The sequence below is a fragment of the Filicampus tigris genome, chromosome 3 (assembly GCF_054856515.1).
Source record: "Filicampus tigris isolate MCC_2025a chromosome 3, RoL_Ftig_1.0, whole genome shotgun sequence".
NCBI lineage: Eukaryota > Metazoa > Chordata > Actinopteri > Syngnathiformes > Syngnathidae > Filicampus > Filicampus tigris.
In genome coordinates this window covers 16,103,416-16,127,174 of record NC_141219.1, presented here as the reverse complement: position 1 = coordinate 16,127,174, position 23,759 = coordinate 16,103,416, and the positions used below count along the sequence as shown (strand labels likewise).

General features: G+C 40.4%; 2 protein-coding genes and 1 long non-coding RNA gene across 3 annotated transcripts; 1 reads left to right on the top strand and 2 right to left on the bottom strand.

Annotated features, from left to right (window-relative positions):
* Window positions 1-1,261: 1,261 nt before the first annotated feature.
* On the bottom strand, window positions 1,262-6,639 carry tmed3 (transmembrane p24 trafficking protein 3). The gene is made up of 3 exons (XM_086024859.1): window positions 6,411-6,639; window positions 4,022-4,267; window positions 1,262-1,747 (listed from the first exon to the last, which is right to left on the bottom strand). The coding sequence occupies exons 1-3, from the start codon at window positions 6,555-6,557 to the stop codon at window positions 1,514-1,516; spliced, it is 627 nt and encodes a 208-aa protein (XP_085880985.1). The 5' UTR covers window positions 6,558-6,639; the 3' UTR covers window positions 1,262-1,513.
* A 404-nt stretch (window positions 6,640-7,043) lies between these two features.
* Window positions 7,044-12,307, top strand: LOC147150062 (retinol dehydrogenase 13). The gene is made up of 7 exons (XM_086024858.1): window positions 7,044-7,285; window positions 7,910-8,050; window positions 8,125-8,316; window positions 8,834-8,995; window positions 9,391-9,507; window positions 9,592-9,793; window positions 10,062-12,307. The coding sequence occupies exons 1-7, from the start codon at window positions 7,210-7,212 to the stop codon at window positions 10,156-10,158; spliced, it is 987 nt and encodes a 328-aa protein (XP_085880984.1). The 5' UTR covers window positions 7,044-7,209; the 3' UTR covers window positions 10,159-12,307.
* Window positions 12,308-13,566: 1,259 nt separating this feature from the next.
* Window positions 13,567-16,201, bottom strand: LOC147150061 (uncharacterized). Its single transcript, XR_015086039.1, has 2 exons — window positions 16,084-16,201; window positions 13,567-15,948 (listed from the first exon to the last, which is right to left on the bottom strand). It is a non-coding gene; the product is annotated as an uncharacterized LOC147150061 (long non-coding RNA).
* Window positions 16,202-23,759: the final 7,558 nt, after the last annotated feature.

Sequence of the window (23,759 nt, the reverse complement as noted above, 5' to 3'; positions counted from 1 at the left end):
AGTGACAAAAAGAAAACTACCACCACCACCATCAACATCGTTGGAAAAACAGCTTTTTTGAAAAGTAATGTCATTTGTCTGGTCTACCAGGGGGAGTATATGCCTTCCCACACATTTTATGGTGTCAATCACTCCATCCACTCGCATCGCTCTTTTGTCCATCGACTCCTCTCGTAACGCAGGATGACAAGAATGCAGCCTTTCTCTTTACGTTGAACATGAATCAGATTTTTATTAATGAGAACTTCGAGCAGTATATGTTGTTTGTTTACTAAAGCACAAAGACAATTATTCATTTGTACTATTTCTAGTCAACATTGCCTTGTGTAATATTGGTTAAGGATGATTCTTTAAAACTGGCAGGAAAGCAAGACAAAGACCTTGTATTCTCTAGATACGAAAAAAAAGTAAGGCACCAACATACAGTACAAAAAAAAACACTTTTTAGAAAATGGAAAAAGCAAGGTAGAAATGTCTATTTGGAAACTTGTAACAACCTTTCCCACATAAATTAGGACAAACAATGAACACAAAGATATCGGCTTCAACTTGAGTCTTATTTTCAGGGCTGGACTGGCCATCTGGCATAGAGCATTTGATGCCCTGTGGGCTCTGCGTATTTTTGGGCCAATACAGTGCTATTTTATTATTTTCCCCCATTTTCTCCCGAAATGAACGGCCCATAATTTAGTGGAAGCAGCCAATTAATCCAATTACGATATACGCGGCAAACTTAATCTACATCAGTGGCAGAGTTTAGTGGTAGGTAGCTAGCGATGCTCAGGTGTCTGACCCCAAATTTTTATCACAATCTGTCTTTAGACTAGACTATACAATCAATGTCAATTCTATCCATTATTTTCACACCATAGCTAGCAAACAAGTTGGCTGAGAAGTCTAAGAAGAATTGTTTATCATATCCACAGTCATGGGTTCATGAAGTAAAATGCACACATATCCAGAACCTCTCAACACATTTCCTATTCCTAATGCAAGCAGGAACAACCCTAAGTAAAAAGCAGTGCTTAGAAATGTGAAGCAGTTAAGAGATTTTTATCGTGCTTTTCAGATGTGATTTGAACGAAAGGGTCATGAATGCAAAACAGTGTCGGCTCTGATTGGCTGTTAGCTAGCGAATGCAAATCAGTGTGCATGAGCTAGACGTACACTATAAGCTAAGCAATAACAAATAAAATGGCAGCATCTTTAAGATCAGCAAAACATGCGAGGATGCCGATTTAAACCAAAATGCCTGGGCTGATTTTTATTTTTTTCACCAGTCCAGCCCTGCTCGTTCTAGACTAATGTGATGACATTTCGTATTATCAAGGCAACTTGGTTAGTGTCAATTCCTCAGTGTTGTACTTTGACTGTAGAACAATAAATTATCCTTCTATCAGAAACTTATTTTAAACAAGTCTGTGTGGCATCTCTTTCCAGCAAAAACAATTTGTAAGATATTGAGGGGAAAAAAACAAATGCTGTCCTCCTGATGTGCTGGAGGAGACGTGTTCTATGTCGGGACGGCCACCGGGCCTTTCTTATCGGTGAAAAAGCTCTTGAGCAACATGACTTGGCCCACGCTGATGACAAACAGCAGGACCGTTTCGCCGACGGACCACAGAGTGACGTTGCTGTTGATGTGATCCGCCCTGCTTTGGTCGTGCGCTTCCCTGAGCCGATACCAGGTCTGCGACGCCAATACCACTTTCAGGATCTCGTGGATGGACACGCACGTTGTTTCCAACTGTGAAGAAAAGCACATTTACATTGTTAAAATGATGACCATCCATCATCCCTTGTCATCTCTGCGGAATTGCCTCAACATTGCCATGCTCACAAAACATTTTGTGTTTTGGAACTATTTGGTTAAGGTAACGGCATTATCAACTATTGTTACTCGGTATCGTACGAGTGCTTTATGTACAGTCCCCTACAAAAGTTTTCGAATGGCTCGATTCCTTTGTTACTGTATATTTGAGACATTTGGATTTCATATCAAAAGATGAACATCACACTAACGTTCAAAATTCCTGCTTTTATTTCATCACGTGTACTAGTTGTGGAAAAACAACTTCGCACTGAGCACCTTTCGTTTGAAGTCACCCACTTAAGTGAGCCCAAGTATTGGAAGAATGTCACTTTCTTCATTTGAAATGCTTTTTCAGCCACCTTCCCTCACGATGAAGTTCTTGTTTTTGTTGTTGAATGTTTGTGCAATAGCTATAATCGATTTTCCCTCATCTCTCAGCTTCAAAATGGTTTGCATTCCTCCCATAGTTCTAGGTCTGTCCTTCATGTTTGCTTAATAGCAAATGCAATATTCATTTGAAAACCCAAAGACAAAAACAAGCACTAACTAATGTTAAAGCAAACAATCGAAAAGGCAACGACAGAGCAACATCAAACAGCGAAAATCGTTCCAATACTTTTTCTCACTTGATAAGTGGGTGGGTTCAAACAAAAGGTGCTCCGTCCGGAGTTGTTTAACTCCCTACCATGAAATAAAGGAATTCTGGAATTCTAAACTTGTTTCTCATTCATCTCTTGAGCTGAAACCCAAATGACTTCAGTATACAAAAAAAAAAAAGCAATTGACTGAGATGCACCGATACTTTTGGAGGGGAAGATACGTATTTGTACTCTTGTTTCTAAAAAGTTGTATTGCCGCATGTTCAAAGTCGATGTGATTCTGTTTAACGGCATTGACACAGAATGGGTCAGGTGTCCAGATGACCTGGCAATTTTCCGTCTTTGAAGATGGTTAGTGTCGTAACAGAGGACAAAGCCAAAGTGAATAAAAGCTGTGTCTTTGCGACGGTTGTAATGCGGCATCTCCGTGTTAAAGAGACTTTATAGACACTAGGGGTGTAACGGTACGCTAAATCACATTTCGGTTTGGTTTTTTGGAAACTTCGGTTCGGTTTATTTTTGGTACAAAAAAAAAAAGTTTTTTTTTTTTGTTTTTTTTAAATATATTTTGAAAAGATGATAAGTAAACTGTACCTTTTTTCAAAAAAATAAATACAAGCGAACCATTCGGGTGAGATTCTAAGAAATTACACCAGAATAAAAAATACACTAACAGTAAAGATCTCTTAATTTTGTAAATTATGAAGACACTGACATCTTTAAACACTCAGCAGCAACAGCCTATGACACATCTAAGTATTCAAGTTAAAGCCAAGTTGTCATCGCAGTACATATACACACTTTTTGTGATAAAGAAAATACATACAATAACAGTTAGAATTATTGCTAAATATATTAAAACTCTTTATAATGAAACAAATACAGTACATTTAAAAAGTCTTTATGAAATTGTATACACTTTTTAGGCATTGAAATCTTTGAATGTTCAACAGCATATTGTAACGAATTGGGTTATCTGTGTTGTGGTCGGATTTGTGTGTTGCGGAGTTGTGATGTTTCCGAGGTTCATGAATGCATCGTACGGCAAGCGAGTGGAGCAGCAGAGAAAGAAGAGCGCGAGCAGTTGTACTTGGATTAATAAAAACGTGATAATTAAACTACGTCTGACGGCGTGTTCCTGGAAGACGCTACAATATGAAAATCTCGCTATTTAAGTTTGCCGTTTTTGCTCCCTCGTCTAAGAAACATTCACAGTCGGATGATGCCGTGCATGTTAGACGTGCTTCCTGCCGCCCATCTCATGTAGCAATGTCGGCGTACAACTTTCGACTTAACCACGTATCTTTCCCCATCGCCGATTTTAACAGGACAGCCAGAATGTTCCCAAACAGGAGACCGCAGTGTACGGGGGCACCTTCGAGCTCTGGCTCTTTTCTGGCTCTCACGGTTGTGCCGCCACTCTCCTCTCCCGCATTTAACAGTCAATAGCGCCCGTGCGTAAGCTCGCGCTAATAAGTGGACCGAATCGAACATGCCATACCGAAAGGTATTAATACACCCACGTGTACTGTTACACCCCTCAATAGACACACAAAGAGATTCAATAAGAATTCATATCTTGACGGCAATAATAATGGGACTGTCTTACCTGAGTCAGCGCTGTGGTTCTGGTCATGCCGGGCAGGAGAGGATTCTCGTCACCGTGCCGGAAATCCAGATAGACGTATTTGTGTGAAAACGTGGAGAATTTGTTGCTAAAGCAGGCCTTGTAGACACCCGTCATGGTGGTGACGTGAGAGAAGGTGCCGTACTGCTTCTTCTCATCCTTGTACAAGATGTTATCTTGAGGGTCCGCCACAAAACAGTTCACGTCGTAGTTGCCTCCTGATATCACCTTTTCAAAGGAAGAAAACAGGAGCCGTTTTGAGTGATCACAACCAACAGAGTTGGGCCCTCCGTTCTTATTCATAAAAATCATCCTTTTAAAGCGCTTCCGCCCCTGCATTCCGTTCGATCTGCCCCCGCCGCCGCCCGCCCAAAAAAGACATAATGTCAAGCTCATTAGCTCGCTAATTTCCTATGCACATCGATTGATTGAATTGTTTACAACTGTTAGCTGCCATCAACCAGCGTCATGATGTGATGATGATGATGATGAAGCGCGGACCGGAGAAAGCCAGAGGACATCATGAGAGTATGTAAGATTGTGTGACAACACAATAATATTGGGTTTTGTTGCACATTTTCACTTTTTATTGCATTACTTCGCAATAAAAATAATGATTGCAAAATAAGGCAAAGTTATTTTAGGAGGAAAGCGAACGTCTTCCACTTCCAGGTCATAGCTTTTCGTATTTTTTGTTTTTTTTCCCCGTCAGTGAAATGGGCGTCCACTAGAGGGCAGACTATGCCTGTGAGAACAATACTGCAGGGAGAGAAAGCACATGAAAGAGAGTACGGGCTTGTTTACACTTGCATGAGGTTGCAGGCTTTTAGCAAGGCAGTCTTTCTTTTTAACTCATTCACTGCCATTGAAGAATTTGTCTTTTCACAGTTTTGCCATTCAATCCCAGTAATGTATTTATATATTTTTTCAAACATTATATGGTAAAAGAGGGGTTTGAAAATGTCTGGCAGTGAATGAGTTAAAAGAACCCAACACAACACATCAGCCATGGCTTGATAGGGACGGACGAAAACCTACCGCCATTATTGCTTTGTCCGTCCTTTTTAAAAGAGTTCTCGACTTCCGTCGGACCGTCCACAAAATGGGCGTCCCCGGACGGACGGACTGTTGTTCTGCCAAATTGTCCTACCCTGCCGAAACTTCCTACAGAAGGCTGATTTGACAGTCTGTTCTGCCAAAATGTCCTACCCTTTGCGAAACCTCCTACCGAAGGCTAATTTGACAGCCAAAATACTACAGTGCGCTTTCAGCTTGTATTCTTTAGATGCAGACTGCTAGGTAGAACTTTAAAAAACCCCTTGAGAAAATACTTGCGGAAGCTCAAACTGGTAGAACATCCTGACAACTGACTGGTATACATATACTGAGTGATTAATGTGGTCAACAGATCGACACTATGCTCAAAAGCTACTACAAGAAAACACACAATGCTTAAAAGCTATGAAAACACTGGCCAAAAGTATTTTTGAGGCAATGACTCAATAAAAACAAAAATTGTAAGTACTCACCGCTTTTAACCGAACGTACGACAGGTAGGACAAAAAGAAAATTCCCATAAAAACACGGAGCTCTCGGAGTGGGCATAGGTAGGGCGTCTCAACGGGTAGTAAGGGACTTCACAACACAAATCCGTCCCTGGGACGGAATGCCCACCTCTGATTTAACCAACATACAATGTTTTGACATTAGCGCGCAATAAAGTACTTCCTTACTCTTTGGTTTTCATTTGTTTGTTTTAAAAGTGTTTTTCATTCAAATATTCACTGCACCGCAATTATGTCTTTACAACTGCGTTAGCGTAGGTTACGGCCGTTACATACAGAGTCATGCGTTTAAAGAAGACAAGCTCAGTTACCAGTTCCCACTGGTTATATTTAGGGCCTACAAATATGTTCTCTAATTGAGACTTTATTACCTGTGCCGTAGATTATTGCATGGCGTGAGTTGGCGGTGACACGTACGGCACAACAAGACACGCTCGGTTACCGCCGAACTATTTTTTTTTAATTATTTACGGTCTATAACTGTTTTCATACAATTATGCAATCAGGATTTTACTTAACATATTCCAACTTCCACAAAACATAATTGTATTCGTTACGTACGTCGCTCCGTCGTAAACGGAGTACCCTTTATCAGGTAGGCTCGCTCAACCAATTCGACAGCTGTTCAAACCACAATTCCACAAAAGTATGTTAAGGAAGCTTAGTCAATATTTTGTTTTAACTTCTGACCTAAATACAGCCGTATACGTAGATGAATACACATAAAATATAACAAAAAGTGAAACTAAAACGCAGCTTTACCGCTATAAGCAGATCGTGACACGGTGACAGCTTTCAAGACTTACTTGGTAGTCTAACTCAAATTTGTCACCATTGTCCATCTCCTCGTAGAAACATAATTGTTCGTTATTGGGGAGCTCAAACGTGAACTCGGTGGCGAACACCACTAAAATGTGGAAGAGCAGACAGCACAGTGATACCAGCTGTTGCATTGTCACAGTAACAAGAAGAAACGCACGAACTTGGCGGTTATGCGCAACAGCCACTTGACGGTTAACTGACGTGGCACGATGGCCCGACTCTTCCGGGTTACAATTTTATTTTTGTTAATATATACAGTTTTTTTTACATTTCCCTTTAGTGAAATAGTCTGACTAAATAACATTACATATCGAATAGGATGTCAACAATCAAACAAATAACAATCCTTATTAATAAAGTTACGATGAAACCGGAAAAGGAAACGAAGATAAACAAAATAAAAGGACAGTTCAAGCACCACAGGGTATGTTTTTTTCCCCCCTAAGCGTCCCGTTGAAACCTCACTATAGACCGGTCTTAAAATGTAGGAATGAAAAAAAAACTCGTGATACTAAAAATAAAACCACAAAATTAAATGAAACCAATGATGTTCAGCTTCCGGAGACAACAAAAGAAGTGGTTTAATTACGTCATTTCCGATTCGTCCCAATGTTTATTGAAAGTGTCACGTCAAGTTACAGCTCATCCTCATACAGTTAAATCGCGTTTGGTGTCACAAGCAGTGATCTGATGAGTGTGTCAGGAGTGTTGCCAAGGAGCGTCTCTTACTTACAATACTTCTTCAATTGTTTAATTGTCTGTTAGTTAAAAAGAATAATCAAAATGCACCACTGCGTCGAGACAGCGGGAGAGTTTGTCGGGAAGCACGCCATCGGTATCACCGTTGCAATTGTTACAGGTAAAACGGATATATGTTTGTTGATTAATCTTGTTTATTAATCATGGTGACCGACAACGCGTACGAGCGGAAGCAAAATTGACAAGGATGTAACTGGTCTCGGTTAGAAGCGAACAGACGCACGACCAGACCAAAAACATGATATTTTTAACCACGCATTGCCTTTCTTTTAGAAATCCCCCATGCCCCTGAGAGCAAACTGTTAGGTGATACATCACAGCACATCATAGCAATCCCCACATTCCATATAGAGCTGTGAGCAGAATTGCGGATACCACAAGTCATCACAGTATCTGCACTTTTATTCGTGATCTTATGGAGAAAATTGTGTATACTATAACAGTGACACAACGCTGTTTACTGGGTTAAGACAATTTCTATTACTGTAGAAGCAGACAAAAGTGGACAGCTGGAGGTGCTTTTAAAAAGGGTGACATCAGAACGGTAATCAATCAGATCTTCTGGCTGTGTTTTGACATCATTGGCACATCATTGCTTTATTTTCCTTTAAAGGGAGTCACCTTTGATTGTCCAAAGTTGAGTATTTTGTTTAAAATACAATGGAATGTCCAAATGCTTACAAACATTGCTGTAGCTTTTAACAGCATGTTTTCCCTCTTCCAGGGGCGAGCCTGCTGGCCTTGCGCAGGTGGCTGGCGGGGGGAGTGTGTCGGAGCAAGGCCAGACTGGATGGGAAAACAGTGCTGATCACGGGCGCCAACACCGGCATTGGGAAGGAGACGGCCTTGGATCTGGCCCGACGAGGTGAGTGCTTACTATCAGTTGATTCTTATCTTGAATTTACATGTCTTTTGATTTCACCCCTGTTTTTGTCTAAGGGGCCAGAGTAATCCTCGCCTGCAGGGACTTGACCAAAGCCCGCTTGGCGGCCGACTCCATCAGCCAGCAGAGTGGTAACAGCAACGTGGTGGTGAAGAGGCTTGATCTGGCTTCCTTGCAGTCGGTCAGAGACTTGGCCAAAGATGTTGTAATGAATGAGCAGCGCTTGGACATCCTCATTAACAACGCAGGTGTGCCTCCTAAGACTTTCCTACTCCAAAGGTGAAATATTTAAATTAGGGCTACAGCAATTAATTGAACAACACGAATAATGCATGCACTTCTTCCACATTTGGGGTACAACGGCGTGCTAACTTCCGGTCGCGAGGTTAACACTAGCGATAACAATGACATCATCAAACTTTTCAAAATATATTTGCTGTCTCGTGGAATCACACCAAGTTAGCATAAATGACATATTACCTTTCTAATTGATCCAGGTGTCTGCAAAGCGAGCTGGGCATTTTACCCTCTTTTGCCGGTCCGTCCTCCCACGACCTGCGTACCCTTCCGTCCTCGTCCCTTCGTCCTTATTCATAAAAATAACCGTCCTTGTCCTCTTAAAAACCTCGGTAACAATATGGATCGCTCTTTACATAATGTGCGGTACCACCACCTATAGGACTGGAGTGGAACAATACATGCACACTACTGAGTTCTGTTCTGTACACCACTTAGTGTCGTTCAAGTTTGTTATTTATTTGCCAGGTGTCATGATGTGCCCGAAGTGGAAGACTGATGAAGGTTTCGAAATGCAGTTTGGCGTCAACCACCTGGGACACTTCCTGCTTACCAACCTTCTCGGCGAGCTGCTGAAAAAGTCTGCCCCGAGTCGAATAGTCATTGTCTCCAGCTTGGCGCATGAGAAGGGTAAGATATGTTTTCTTTCCAGTCTAATCATTGAGTCTTACTGACTTTAATCTCTCTTAAGTCTATAAATACTATATACATACTTTTGCTTACCCCAAAAAATGTGTGTTCCATTACAAAGAAAAAGTTGAAATGCCTGGGGAAAAAAATCGGAAATGTTGTTCTTTTCTCCTTTTTTTATTGTCTTCACTGTTGCACTACTTTTGGAGAAGAATGCGATGTTCGGCATCTGCAAACATCACCAGTTTCCTGGACTTCTTGAAAGTACAACCACCGCTACCAGTATCATTTGGCCATGATAAATTGAACCTAGATTTAGACAATAGTTGTTGCGGTCATCTAAAAGTAGCTAGTTTCTTTGGTTTTAAATGTGCCATAAGAGTGCCTTCTTTCAGGCCGCATCCACTTCGATGACATCAACTTGGATATAGACTACCAACCTGATGTGAGCTACCGCCAAAGCAAACTGGCCAATGTACTCTTCTGCAGGGAACTGGCCATCAGGCTGAAAGGTGTGCTAAAATTAACTTCTACTTGTTCCATTTTCTGCTGTTGTGTTTTTATTTTGCTTTAACAAAGACGATTCCCATCAACAGGTACTGGCGTGAACACGTACTGCCTCCACCCGGGCGTCGTCCGTACCGAGTTGGGCCGCCACGTGTTTCCTTCGGCCCTGTGGAAGAATCCACTCCTCATTCCTTTCCTGATGATGATCAAAAGTCCCCGGGAAGGAGCTCAGACCTCCATCTTCTGTGCTGTGGATGAGAGTCTGGCCAATGTCAGTGGCCTCTACTACAGGCAAGTGGTGAAAATGCAAATAAATGAAAATATTGAACCAATTCAATCGCCATCTTTGAAGAGTTAGTTTTATTCCAAATTCCATTTTCAATTACGGTACATTTTGGTATACAAGGTCCTTGTGCACATATGTTAAATATAATTTTTCTTATTCTAAAGAAGTGGTTGCCTAACACAAATTACACACTATTGTAATGGTAACATAGCAAGCGAAAAAGATACTCAATGTTCACGTAAGTAAGTAGTCCTCTCCTTGTATTCTCAACAGTGACTGTGTCCTCAAGACTCCTGCCCCAGCAGCTATGGATGATAACGTAGCCAAGCGACTGTGGGCCCTCAGCACCTCCATGGTCGGCCTGGTCTGAAGTCGGCGTCATGCTGCGCCTCTATTCATGACGCTCGGGCCAATGCATGGGCGCTAGAGTTATCATGTACTGCCTTTTTTTTTGTTGTTGTTTTTTTTTTTTTTTTTTTTTGCATTTAACGTTTTAATGAGACCCATTAACTTTGCACTATAAACATTCTGTGACCTGCGAAATTATTAGGGCCACACTGAAAAGAAATACGAGATGATAAACATAATTATTTAACCGTAGATATTATGAAAAGAAAGGCAATAATATTATGAGGAAGAAATACAAATTTTATTTTAACTTATTCGGAAGATATTAAAACAGTTACCGGTACATTTCTTAATATGAAATAACAAAATAAAACTATGAGAAAACATTAGTATATAGTTATAGTAATATTTTGAAAAATAATTTATGGGAAAAAATTGAAATTTATGTGAAAATAACTGTAAATTGTAACTTTATTTTTTTTACAAGAAAAAGCTCATGTGACAAAATTAAAAAGCCAACTTGATTTTTGTAATAGAACATTAGAACAATAGAAAAAAACTCAATCTCATATTTCAAGTTTTCTGTTTATTTTCATAAAATTGTGACTTAACGCTCGTAACAGTACATTTTATTCTCAAACCTATGAAATTGTTTTAATGTAATCTCCTTTCATTGTTTAATTATTTCAAAAATGTATCCGTTAATGTGACCTCCACCCTGTACAACTAATCTTTTTAAGAGGGGAAGTAAAAATAAACTGAGATAATGTGGTAGCACAAGTGTGCACACCCTCCCATAGCTTGGGGTGTAGCTGTGTTCAGAAATCCCAAATCACAAACTCATGTGGAAGTCAGCACCCAACTGCCATCATTTAAAACGCCTCCAATTAACCCCATAGAAAGTTCATTTTTTTCAGACATTTTTTGTAGTCACGAGCACCGTTTTGAAAGAGCATCCACAGTGTGAGAGGGATGTCATTGTTCAAAGATATCAGTAAGGAGATTCATTATCAAGGCATTAAATATACCATAGAACACAATGAAGAAAGTCATAAGGTGAAGAAAACATGGCACAACTGTGACGCTTCCATCCATTCCTCAAGAAATGGATGAAAAAATGAGAAAACTGGTGTCGGGGTGAATGCGCAGAGGGCAATTACGGCTCAGATTCAGAAAACCGGAGCCTATTCTTCACCATAAGAACACCATCCCTACAGTAGAGCTTGATGGCAGCAGCACGCTTTGAAGCACTTTTTCTTCAGCTGTAACTGGGGCCTTAATCATGGAGGGAATTATGAACCGTTCTGGTAAGCAGTCAGATCAAACTTTCAGGCTTTTGCTCAAAAGCAAAAATTCAGAAAAAGCCAAACGCCAAGAACTTCTGAACTTACTTGGAGGCCCTCTAAATGGTGGCAGGTGTGTGCTGACTGTCATTTAACATGAGCTTGACTGTGATTGGCTAATTCTGAACACAACCACTTTTTGCAACCACTTTTCCTCAGTTTTTTACTTCCACTCTTGAAAGGTTGTCAATGTTTTTTTCAATTGACTTGTACAGGTTATACAGTAGGTCCAAAAGGTTTTGAAATGATTATTTGTGGTCTCAAATTGTTTATACCACAAAACCATATAATTTAGCAGTGGTCGTAGACTTTTTATATCCCTGTACATCTTTTTTTTTTAATGTATTACAAGTTTTAAGATGACTGAAATTCCTTTTCATTTAATTGCACGTATTTGCAAATCTGCAGTTTCTGTTTTAAACTGCTCTGAAAATATAACACAGTTTCAACATGAATCGTGATGCACACAAAAATGCAGAGGAGAAAATATGTTGTTGTATAAGCAACCTTTATGCTATTATGTTTGCCAGAACATAAAGAAAATCAATGTATTAAACAACTCTTAACATATACAGGGTCTAGTATGTTCACACTTGGACAAGATAGACCTATAGGTATTTTTAAAAATAAGAGGTCAGTAACAATTGGATTTGTTTTTTGCACCAGTCCTCCCCCTCCAGCTGAGAAGTGCAATTTTAAGTGACAAACAAATCAAATTGCATTTGTAAGACATGGTCTCAAGTCAATAAATACATATAATGTACTGTACATGTTAAAGCACATTTGGGCTATAACACCATGTCTTGAAATAAACATGTTTGCTCATTTTGTACGACTAAATTTTTGCCAACACCTCATGTAAATCTGAACAATAAATGTCAGCGCCGATGCTTGCACTAGAGCAGCGATGGGCAAGTAGTGGCATGCGGCCCGTGACCAGGCTGTTTTAATCTTTTTTTTTTTTTTAAATAAAGTTGTTTTAGGGGGAATACTTTACAAACCCCAACAATTTAAAAAAATGCTGATAAGCATTCAATATGTGTTTTCCACGGAAAATAGAGGGAATAATCCAAAACGTGCATTCCTTGGTGCCGAACTGCGAATATGCAGGGGCCGACTATTGTTTTAATTTGTAATACCACCAATCACCACTAGATAGCTGACATGTCTTGGGTTAGTTTCACATCGCAGGTCTTAATACTCAATTCGGATTTAAAAAAAAAAAGATTATTTTGTGTAAGTGTTCATATCACATAATAAATGCAACCTCTGTCTCTGATCTCGTGAACACCTGCGCCTCCAATGGGACTCGCATGCACAGAAGAAGCGACGACGTCACTCACGACGTATTGTTTACGGAAGTAAATATGGTCCAGCATTTCTACAGCGATTCCGTAGGAGGTAGAAATATGAGTTATTGTTAGGATAGTGGATCTTGTATGCATTGAAAAATGTATAAATAACAATTGAATATATATAAAGAGAATGTACTTTACACGTGCATATGTGCGCATATTTTGCCCATATTTAAAATAGCATTTTTGTCATACATCTGGTTAGGAAGTGCCTTTGTGCTCCATCCCCCCCCCTCGCCCCTACAACCCCACCCCCCAGTTGTTTTACCTCACTTGGGATATGTACACTTTAGTCTCCCAAGATAATAGGATCCCACCACTCATCCATATTCTATAGCACTAGTCCTCATTAGGTTGAACTGCTCATGTTTGGGGTTCGAATCTTGGCTTGGGCCTTTCTGTGTGAAGTTTTCATGATCTCCCCAAGGATGTGTAGGTTTTTCTCTGGCTTCCTCTCTTGCATTACAAAAACATGCATGTCAGGATCATTGAAGACTGAATTGTCCAGACGTCTGAATGTGAGTGGGAATGTTAATGTCGACCAGTCCAGGGTGTACCCTACCACTCGCCCTTATTCAGCTGGGATAAACTCCAGTTCACCCATGAACCTAATTGGGACAAGCGCTATGGGAAATGAATGGATGGATGTTGTCATAAGAGTAGTGTATGCAGTTCATGAAAAAGAACATAGCAGACATTCATTTAATCCAACAAAGACCCCAAAACTGGCCGTAAAATTACTGGATTTTACTCTTGACAGACTGATTTAAGAGGGTTCCAACAGAGTTTGGGAATCACAAAATTTACATACCGGCACATCAAGTACGCAAATCAGGGCTGCAAACCTTTTACGGTGAAGGTCACATACAGGAAAATAGAAGGAAAAGGACGGCCATTTCATGTTGGATTTGGGAAACATTCTAAAAACAAACCAGTGTGCCTTTTATTGCCATTTTTTGCACTGTAGAATTTTGTTTGGTTTTGCGTCATTTTTACATTATTCATTTTTGATTCTATTTTTAAATCTTGAAATACAAACTTGGATTTTCACCTCAATTTCATTGCATCTGCATCATACAAAGGCTTTCTATTCTATTCTATTCTATTCTATCCCAGGATAAGCGGTTCGGATAATGGATGGATGACTTAGTTTGAGAGGCGTGGCACACCGTGAACTGGTCGTCAGCTGATCACAGGGTACATAAAGGCAAATAACCAGTCACAGTCACATTTACACCTAGGGATTAGTTAGTCTTCAGTAGACCCAACATGAATCTTTTGAGAATGGGGGAGTACTATTCTTTTCTGTACTCTTTTACAAGCAAAACGTTTTTTTGTCTCTGTGTATGATCTCTTACTAAATAACAATACACATTTTGTTATTTTTTGGGGATAAAAATGTGTTTTATTTTGTACCATTCAAGTTTAAAAATGAGGTTTTATTTAAAGTAGTATTGTGACATCTTCTAAAGATTCTTTTTTATAATTATCAATTTAACAAAAGTGCTACAATGAATGTACCGGTAACTTTTTTCAAATATTTTTAGAAATATCAAATATAAAGTTTGATGTCTTGTACAATAAGGCAAAATGTTGGTTTTGGGGCATTTTTTTTTACTACCAAACTGTTACCAACTGTCATTAACATTTTAACTTTTTTCCCTAACCTTATGTGGCCCATTGTTTTTTTACTTTTCTTAGAAAATAAAGCCTATAACAATCGCAAAAATGGCCCGCAGGCCAGACTTTTTACAGCACTGATATAAACTGTGGAGTGTAGTATGTTGGCCTTATTGGGAAATCTGCTTCCTATATGACAATTACAAAAAAAAACACATTAAATATTATTAATTTAATCTCATGTCAGTTGATTTGGTCAGTGAATTTGCACATATTTAACATGCTCGCTCTTGCACACTAGGCAAAGTATGAGATGCATGCTCGTTAAAAACAGGCAACTATGCAAAGACTGCGCTTTTGGCTGAAAAGAAAATAACCAATCACGCAAGCCAGCATTTTGCAGCTCACGTTAACGTGACTCACCTAATTCTTGCTCTCCACTTTACCCGGCGCATCACCCGCCCCCAGTGCGGTTATAGTCGCATTAAGGTGTCACGGCGGTCATGTTTTATCATGTCAGCATGCTCCATTTGCCAAGCCAAGTCAAAAGAAGCACATTTACAAAGTTAAACTTTCCAAAAAAAAAAGCACAAGTATGACCATTGTAAGCATGCTCTGCACCAGCAATTGCTTGAGTTTCGCTCACATATTTGGGACAAATATGAGCAAAGCACCAGGTGTGTCCTGAGCTGCCTGAAGGGAATTTTTTTGCTTCGGTTAATATTCCCAGTGCATCGGATTTTACAGCAGAAATGCAAGCAATTTTAATGACAGGGTGCAGTTAGAGCATACTAGCACAGATGGTGACCCAAACGTACTAAAATACATGTTTCGCTATTACATCAACATATGCTGTACATAGAACCTAATTATTAACAACTAAACATGCCCTTTGACAAGAAACTATGCTTGACCAAGTTTTTACAGCATTTTACACGAACAAAGACCCCTTTGTGGGACACAACCCTCAGTTTAGAAAACCCTTTTCTGGATTACCCATCCAAAGAATTTAGCAGTTTAAGTGGTTCTGGTGACCAATTAGGACCTGATGTTGTCTCTCTGATGGTATTGTCATGCACATGCCCTTATCAGTTCTCCGTCCAACGGATACAGAATCAATAGCTGGGCTGGAAAAGTGATAAGGAGATGTGAGCGACTACAAAACAACAGCATCAATGTCACACACATGATGAGAAAGTGACAAAGTAAGAAGAGTGTGAAAAGGTCGTCTCAACCAGGAGCCCCCCTGGAGCCGCCATCCTTGCTCTCAGTGGTCCGAGCTCAGGCTTTGGAGTCCTCTCGGGAAGGTCCTCGAGGGTGCAAAGGTTCCCCCTTCCAAAAAAAGTCTGCTGCTCTTCACAGTTTGACTGCCGACAAACTTTTTGGAGACACACCCCGCCCAGGAGTTTTATTCCAGCGTGGCCCCGCCTGGCTCCTATGTAAGGACGTCTTCTTCACACCATTGGTCCAGAGGGTCACCCAACCTGCCCCATGCTGTCCAAAAAAAAAAAAAAAGTTCTTTAGTCCTTGTCAGTCTAACGCATGCGACTCAGCAGAGAGGACAGGCTCAGCGGGTGTGTTTTCCTCGCAGGTGTGCGTGCTGACGTGTAAATTCCAATATGCGCATACCTGTCAGCTTCTCCGGTATTCCGACGGGGTGAGACATCTCTCGTCCTGGCCAATGGCGCTCCATTTTGCTTTCTTGCTTTTCTAGGCCCACGCGGAGGGACGGGGAGAGGCCTGGTTGCACGCATATGCAATATTACAGCCACGTTGCGGGCATTAGTTCTTTTGAGCGCGAGCTTAAGAAAGGTGGAGCTCGGCGTCACAGGAAAAGATGTCACTGTGCTTTGTGCCTTCAAGGCAGTTTGCAAGTGTAAACACATGTGAGTCATTTTCACAGACTTTTTGTCATTATGTGCACCATCCGCACTAGACTGGATGCATACTTCTCGTACTTCCCGACTCTTTACCGGATGTGTCGCTGCATATGGATATTGTCTTTATGGCAGTGGTTCAACTTTAACTTGTTAGTCCACAAAAGAAAAGAATAAACAAAGTCTTAACCTTTAACATCCTTGTAAAGTGAAACTAAATGTTTTCTAAATTGTATGCACCACAAAGAACATTGTTAATAACGCTGCCAAAGAAATTAAATGATTAAAAAAAAAAAAGGTCAAGTATATAAAAAGAGGCTTCAAAATTGTGGGAAAAAAAGCCTTTGTCTCCACTCTTAAATGCTGTGGATGTGTCCACTGAAGCGAGTCAGAGTAAAAAAAAAGGTCAATGAGACGTGTCTCACGTAGTATAAAAGGCTGTTAGATGGGATAGCCACGACATAGTGGGTAGTGCATACCAGACAGTCAAAATAAATAAAATAATGAGCTTATGTGGCGCTCTTTGACACAATTCCCCCATGGAAAAAAAAGAGTTCCAGGGTGCGATCCGGATGGAGTTGTTTTGTGTGCCGTACTTAGGACACGCGTCTCTTTTCCTTCGGCTCCAAACCAGCTGTATTTTATAACAGCTAATACGCACGAAGCACGAGAGCTGCACGGGACCATAGGCGCTCCACCGATTGTTTTTCATTCATTTACATGACATACTTTACATTAAATTATACCCACAAAAGAATTTTGATAAACAAAATACCTTTATCGGACACTCGAGCAGTGAGTAATAATAATTTTAGTCGATGACGTCATTGCTAGAGCACACCAGAGCGCATTCCGTCAAATTGACGTGTCTCGTACTTCTTGTAGCGTCAAAATCGTGGTACTCCTAGTGTTAAGACAGCAATAGCAGAGCGCAACATGGAAAGCGTACAAAGCCAGTCAGAAATCGACTGAGAAAACGATATTCCAAACTTATCAGCGGGGTCTTTGAAGAGTTGGAGGAAGAAGAGGTTGTTGGCATGATGTATATTGGACCATACATGTACAAGCCAGATGCTCAGGATGCCGAAAATGTTGTGCCCGACTTACCCCACCGGGTTAAGACGCTAGCCACCAGCTAACAAGCTTGCTAGCTAGCAAGCTAACGGGCTGAATTTTAATGATGAGTTATTCTATAAAATATGACATAAAGTATTTTCATAGCATATCCTAGGCGCAAAGGCCTCAACCGACCAATCCGACGTCGCCCATCGAAAAGTCAGTACAAGCCGTCTGTTTGGTGTGTCCCACAACGTCGTAAAGTCGGATCTGTTGTCGGGGCGTCTGGGGGGGCGTGTTAAGACGATTTAACATGTAGAATCGGGTCGGGATGTCGGGACAAATGATCACTGTGATTGGCTGTTAGCTAGCGACTCAAGGCACTGGACAAGAATGGGAAGTGACAAATTCGGACAAACTGTGAAAATCGAAGCTTTTCCTCAAGAACTAAATCAACTTCTCTCATTTTTTTCATCTCTACTTCTCACGCATGCGCAGAAGGTCTGGAGTAGTTGGCGTCTCCGTTGGCTTTTGCAGTGTGTTCTTTAGTCATTTTCCGGTCCGATGTGCCGACTTCTGGGCCGATGCGACAGTTAGCCAGGACGTCGGATTGGTGTGTAGAGGCCTTAACTAGCTAGCTGCATTCTGTAGTTGTAGAAATGGGCCTAGTAATGATAGCTAAGTAGCTCACAATTGCGCAGGATAGTCGATGATGTGTACAAGGCACTCAAGTTCTTATATTGTGGGGGAAAGGAGACTCAAGTTCAACACTGGGCACTGTTTAAACCGCACTGTTTAACCATATTTAAAAAAAAATCTGTATTGTCAGCCCACATGTGTGGGTGTCATTTTTTTTATACATTGTTGACTAATCTAAAGTGTTGAAAATAGCTTGCTCGCTGTCAGGATTGGTTACGGTTGATAATGGTTGAACAAACTTGTCATTTTTGGGGTCTCCTGAAAAGTGACTATTTTGGAGGTACAAGGTTTAGCCAGCAATATACAAAGTACATGTCATTTTCATAAAGTATAGCTGTACAGGCAGTGGCATGCACTCTGCCTCCTCCTCCTCTCCACCAAGAACACATGCTTGCCTTTGGAGGGATCATAACATTTGGAGGAGAATGTGCGTGAAGGCAAGGATTGTCCTGTCTGCCCCTGTGGTATGCATTCCTTCCCCACTATGTCCATTTTTTGGAGGGGGGTTGAAGTCCCTCGTTCATCCTGTATCGTTTCCTCCCTCAATATCCCCCCGCCCTTATCCCTCTTTTCAGCATGGCAATGAGCGCCTGAGGCAGGTGCGGGAATGCAGGTTTACCGCATCCACAGGTTCATGGGCAAATGGAGGGGGCCAACGTTGTGGTTGTCTTGACTGCGGGACTAGCCTGTGCATGCGTGGAGCTCCATCAGAGCAGCTCCGGTGACTAAGCCCGAAGAGACAAGTGGGTGACAGAACACGTTGCTTCTCAGAACCTGTTTGTGCCTCTTAGATTCATAATGCCATGGGCACAAACACACCCTCATACCACATTACACTTGGTGCTTTATTGTACTTTGGTCTGGCAACTGTGTGGCTCGCAGGGTGTTTTTACATGCAATCAGGTCTTCTTTATTTTACATTGGATTTACAGTGAACTTCACTGTCTTTCTAGAAGCATATTCAGGAGTAATCCTAAATGGTCGAGATCTTCCCCTGGCACTCAGTCTCGCTAGCAGAAGCCTCGAGGATCATCGCGGGGTTTAAAACCAAGCTAAAAGTGTTCTGTCCAAGAATTTGTGATGTTACCAGTAAGAGCTGGGCATTCAGACGCCACGACGCTTTACGACCTCCGACGTCGGTTTGGTCAATCAGGGCCTTAAGACAGACGCCCATTTTGTAGGCGATGAACGATAGACGTGAAGCTGAGATTGGCCATGCCAATTTATTCCTTCCATGCTCCTCGAGAGTGTTTTCATTTTGTATTTGTGTATTTTGACAGTTTATCCTGTAGAAAATGGCTAAAAGAGCATCAGCACTTGTTGCTCTCCTTTTTTTTCCACCTCACACAAGCGGTGGCGTATCACAATCCTGCTCATAATAACAAAGTTAAAAAAAAAAAAAATAGACAGAGTGATGGCTTTAACTTGAAAAACTTGTAAGTTAGGGCACTCGTATGTCAAGATACCACAGTATCTATACTAATTAAATATAAATGCTGTATACCTCAGATTTCCCCCATGGGGTGTAAAGAGAGACCTTTCCTCACCGATTTGTTTGAACAATGGTCAGGGCTGACAGTCGTAAACATTTAACCACTTCAGCATAAACCCCCTATGTTCAATTTTGATCAATTTCATATTGTTTTCACAAATCTATACTATTGGTAGTCCCCACGTGGGTCTGTTATTTTTAGTTAAGTTACTGACCAGTCTAATGGCTTGCATTCTTTGATAATGCAACATTAATGGCTCAACAAATAAAAAGTGACCATTTGGAGATGTGAGGATTCATCTCATCTCATCTCATCTCATCTCATCTCATCTCATCTCATCTCATCTCAATTTACTCACAAATGTACTTAAACATTGTGTGAAATGTGGGCCTGTTTAGTTGAGCGCAAAGCTATTATTACAGCTTTGTGTTGAATCAACAGGTGGATACACAGATTAGTTTTACCTTCATCCATCTAGTGTAAGAGGCTAAGAGCATTTCATTGTTCTTCCTGTCAAGATACGTCCCTGCCATTGACAGATGAACAAAGATACATTATATGTATTAATAATACAAAATCATTTTTGAACCAATTCAGTGACATTTTCATGGCACAGAGGTTGGGAATCACTGTAATATCTGACTGATCCCCTAACTACAAGTCTACCTCCATATTGTTTCTTTAATTTTAGAAAAAATAAAACACTACTACTAGTCCACTGACACTGACGGATGCTCCCATCATTCACTTTAGATAAAATGGAAACGAAAGGAGGTACGATCATCCGGATCAATGAGACAAATTCAAATCTCAGTCTGGGCGGATTTGGGGCTGACTGCGAGGTGTGTTCGCAGGCCCGAGGCAGTGTCCCGTCATGGGGGATAAAGACACTGCGGAGCGAGCACACAGACAGCAGAGGAGCTGCTGAGTCAGACGGCTTTCACATCCACTCAGCGTACGCTACGCTGAGTCTCCCCACCCTCTCCAAATGCGCCGCATGCTTCCTAACTGCTCCTCAAGTAAGAGCCGGTGCACTCTGAAAGCCATATTGACTGACAAATTTACATTTTTAGCAGTAATAAAATAGAGTCACTATTTAAGAATGGGGACAAAAAGTGCATGAGGTCCTCTGTCAACTTTTTGTGGGTTTTTTGATGTTGTTGACATTTTGATATTTTTTGCATATCCAAAATGTGAACAGATTGGTTGCAATTTGTGAAATTGTTTGACATTATGTAAATATTAAGTATTTTTTTTAATTTGTAATTATCTACGTAATTTCATTGTTGTATAAAAGACAGTTTAAATGTCCAATAAAGTATTCTGGAAAGATTGTGATATCCTCCATAACATTTTTACCTACTGCACTGAAAAAAGGACTTGCTTTTCGGTTGCACATGATTAATATGTATTAAACTAACACATATTATTTGTTTATTCTTGAGGAAAAAGGGGAAAATTACATCAGCTTACTACATTTTAATCATGTGCAACCGATGTACATGGTCGAATTAATTAATTTCTATAGGATCTTTTTTGTTTTTCAGTGTTCGGTGAAAAAAATGGTGTGTTGAATATACTCAATTATATTTCGTCAGGTGGTTGCACAAAATAAAATAATCTGGATCCGGATACTTTTTTAAGTAAATGCATAGTCTACTTAAAAAATGTATCTGGATTCAGATGATTATATTTTGTGGAACCACTTGAAGCAATAAAGTTGAGTAAATTCAACAGAAACTTTTTTCAGTGTCTGGGTGAACTTTAATTTAAGTGATAGTTGACTCTTTAAGTCATTTAAATTTTGAGTCATTCGAGTCATTGAATTAAGTCTTGAATTAGGACTTTAAAAGTCCACTGGTGCCTTAAGATGCAAGTTGAACTCATTCCATGACCACGCTCGTAACTCAAAACATCTCAAATCATCTTTCCCCTTTGAAGTAAATCAAAATGCCATTAATCCATTCCAGCCCCCCTGCCAAAAACATTTTTTTTGGTAATGTGTTTTAAATGTAATACAGCACTCGAATATTGTACTTTATAAAAGCATCCAGTATCAACAATTAAATAGACTGCAAAGACTTTAATAGTTTGCGCATCATGATTATTTCATTGTGGCTCTTGGGCATGACTTAAAATACAGTTATGCAGGTGCAAAGAAGAGTTTTACACAACTGTAGGTGACTCAGTAAGAAGCTGCAATATTGTTTTTCCAACAGGATAAAGACTACTGTACATGCCCATGAGTATTGTTATATTGTCTGTCTATGTGTTGCTGCAGCTTTTGTGTTATAACACTGCCACATAGATATGTTTGCCCATTCTAGGGCACTTCCCTTCATGTGTTAGTAGCATTAAGATGGTACACATTCTGGCAAAGTTATGTGGGTGTTTTAAATACACAAGGTGTAATTCTCTTTGTTTTGTGTTTAGTTTGACAGTAAACGTCAACTGGGAGTGGCATTAAACAGCTTGAAACTTCTTTTTGAAAATTTGTTTTTCCACTTTCAAGAATATTTCACTACCTGCCCTACTGTTGCCTGTTTGAAGTGAGTTGAGTCCACTGCCACCATACAGTGCTTGTATCCAAATGTTTTGCTTCAAAGTCAGAAAACAAAACAAAAGGGAAAAAATGGGCTGAGCGACAGCTTGCATTTTGAAAAATCTCAAGGCACCACTTTATTCTCTACTTTATCTAAACTTTTCTATACACAATTCTATTAAACTACCCAGTGGGAGTGAATCGAAACTGACCATTATTGTCTTTATAAAGGCGGAATTTTGCACTGGATTTCATTTGATTGTGCAGGTGTACGTATATGTTAGAAGTTCCCTACCCAGCAAATGGTTAAATGCGCATCTCTCTTTCCACATGGCTTGACAGTGTGCACTTAACATCTAGTGATGTCTTAGCATACCATGGGGACAGGAAGGGCTGTAAGCGCCTTTGCCGCCATTGTTGTCGATTATTTAGTTGACCTGCTCTCGTCAGTGTGAAAGTCTGCTGCTATGCAAACAGGCGTCGGCCTCTCTTTATCCGGTTCCGGAGTTTGCAGGAGCGTCGGATGCCGGGACCACTCATGTGGACCAGAGGAGCTCTGCTAAAACATCTTGTGTCTCTTTCTGGGATTAGAGTGCACACATTCCTGGGACCCTTCTACTCTGTGGCTCTCACCGCTCAGGCCTCGTACTATGAGTTGTCATTTTTGGTGTAAGTCGTTATCATTTCATGCTCCCAAAAAAGTGAAATGTAAATGGACATAAAAAAAAACTATTAAATAATATGAATTAACATCCATCAATCCGCTTATGATTGATGTTTGTGGCAAAAGGTGGACAACCCAGGTGTGGGGAAGTAGGGAGGCAAAGCAGGATGAGATTTAAAAAAAAAAAAATCCCAAAAGACAAAAAGGCAAACAAGGCACTGGAGGAATCAAAATACTAAATTAGTAAAGTTCAATCGTACCTAATACATTAAAATCATTCCTGAAACACTGGGCTGGGCTCCACTAATTGACTTGAGTATGCAGTGCTAAGAGCCCTACTTGGTTTATATTCAATTAGCATTTCTTTAATATATTCAGGAACTAAACAATTCAGTGATTTATACACCCGTAACAGAATTTTAATATCTATTCTACAGCTGACTGGCAGCCAGTGTAAAGCCTTTAGAACTGGAGTAACGTGTTCTGATCTCTGTTCTGGTCACAACCCGAGTTGCAGCATTCTGAATGAGCTGCAGCTGTTTGATGCTCTTTTGAGGGAGTCCAGTCAGAAGACCATTACAATAATCAAGTCTACTGGAGATAAAAACATGGATATGATTCTCCGGATCTGCTTGGAACAATACATAACATGAAACAAAACCAAATGCAATTGAAATAAAACCACAAATGATTACATATCTTGGGTCATGGGAAGCTGCGGCCTACCCCAGCCAACTAAAGGTGAAAAGCAGCCGTCACCCTCTCTTGGTCACTAGTCCATCAGGTACAAATCGTCGACGGCACACTTTGATGCCAATGAATTTATGAAATGCAAACACAATGGCTCTGCTCCAGCCCATATTAGTAACAAATGTTTTGTTCATTGACAGCTTTACAAGGAAGATGTTTTACATGACATGTGTGATGGGGATGTTTTATTTATTGATTTTTTAAAACAAAATTAGTTCCATTTT

Bases quoted from the DNA above. Each gene is read 5' to 3' on its own strand.
- tmed3 (XM_086024859.1), bottom strand. From the start codon at position 6,557: ATGCAACAGCTGGTATCACTGTGCTGTCTGCTCTTCCACATTTTAGTG. The intron at 4,268-6,410 runs GTAAGTCTTGAA...TCCTTTGAAAAG, and splicing joins AATTTGAGTTAGACTACCAA to GTGATATCAGGAGGCAACTA. The intron at 1,748-4,021 runs GTAAGACAGTCC...TTTTCTTCACAG, and splicing joins GAACCACAGCGCTGACTCAG to TTGGAAACAACGTGCGTGTC.
- LOC147150062 (XM_086024858.1), top strand. From the start codon at position 7,210: ATGCACCACTGCGTCGAGACAGCGGGAGAGTTTGTCGGGAAGCACGCC. The intron at 8,317-8,833 runs GTGTGCCTCCTA...TTTATTTGCCAG, and splicing joins CATCCTCATTAACAACGCAG to GTGTCATGATGTGCCCGAAG. The intron at 8,996-9,390 runs GTAAGATATGTT...GCCTTCTTTCAG, and splicing joins CAGCTTGGCGCATGAGAAGG to GCCGCATCCACTTCGATGAC.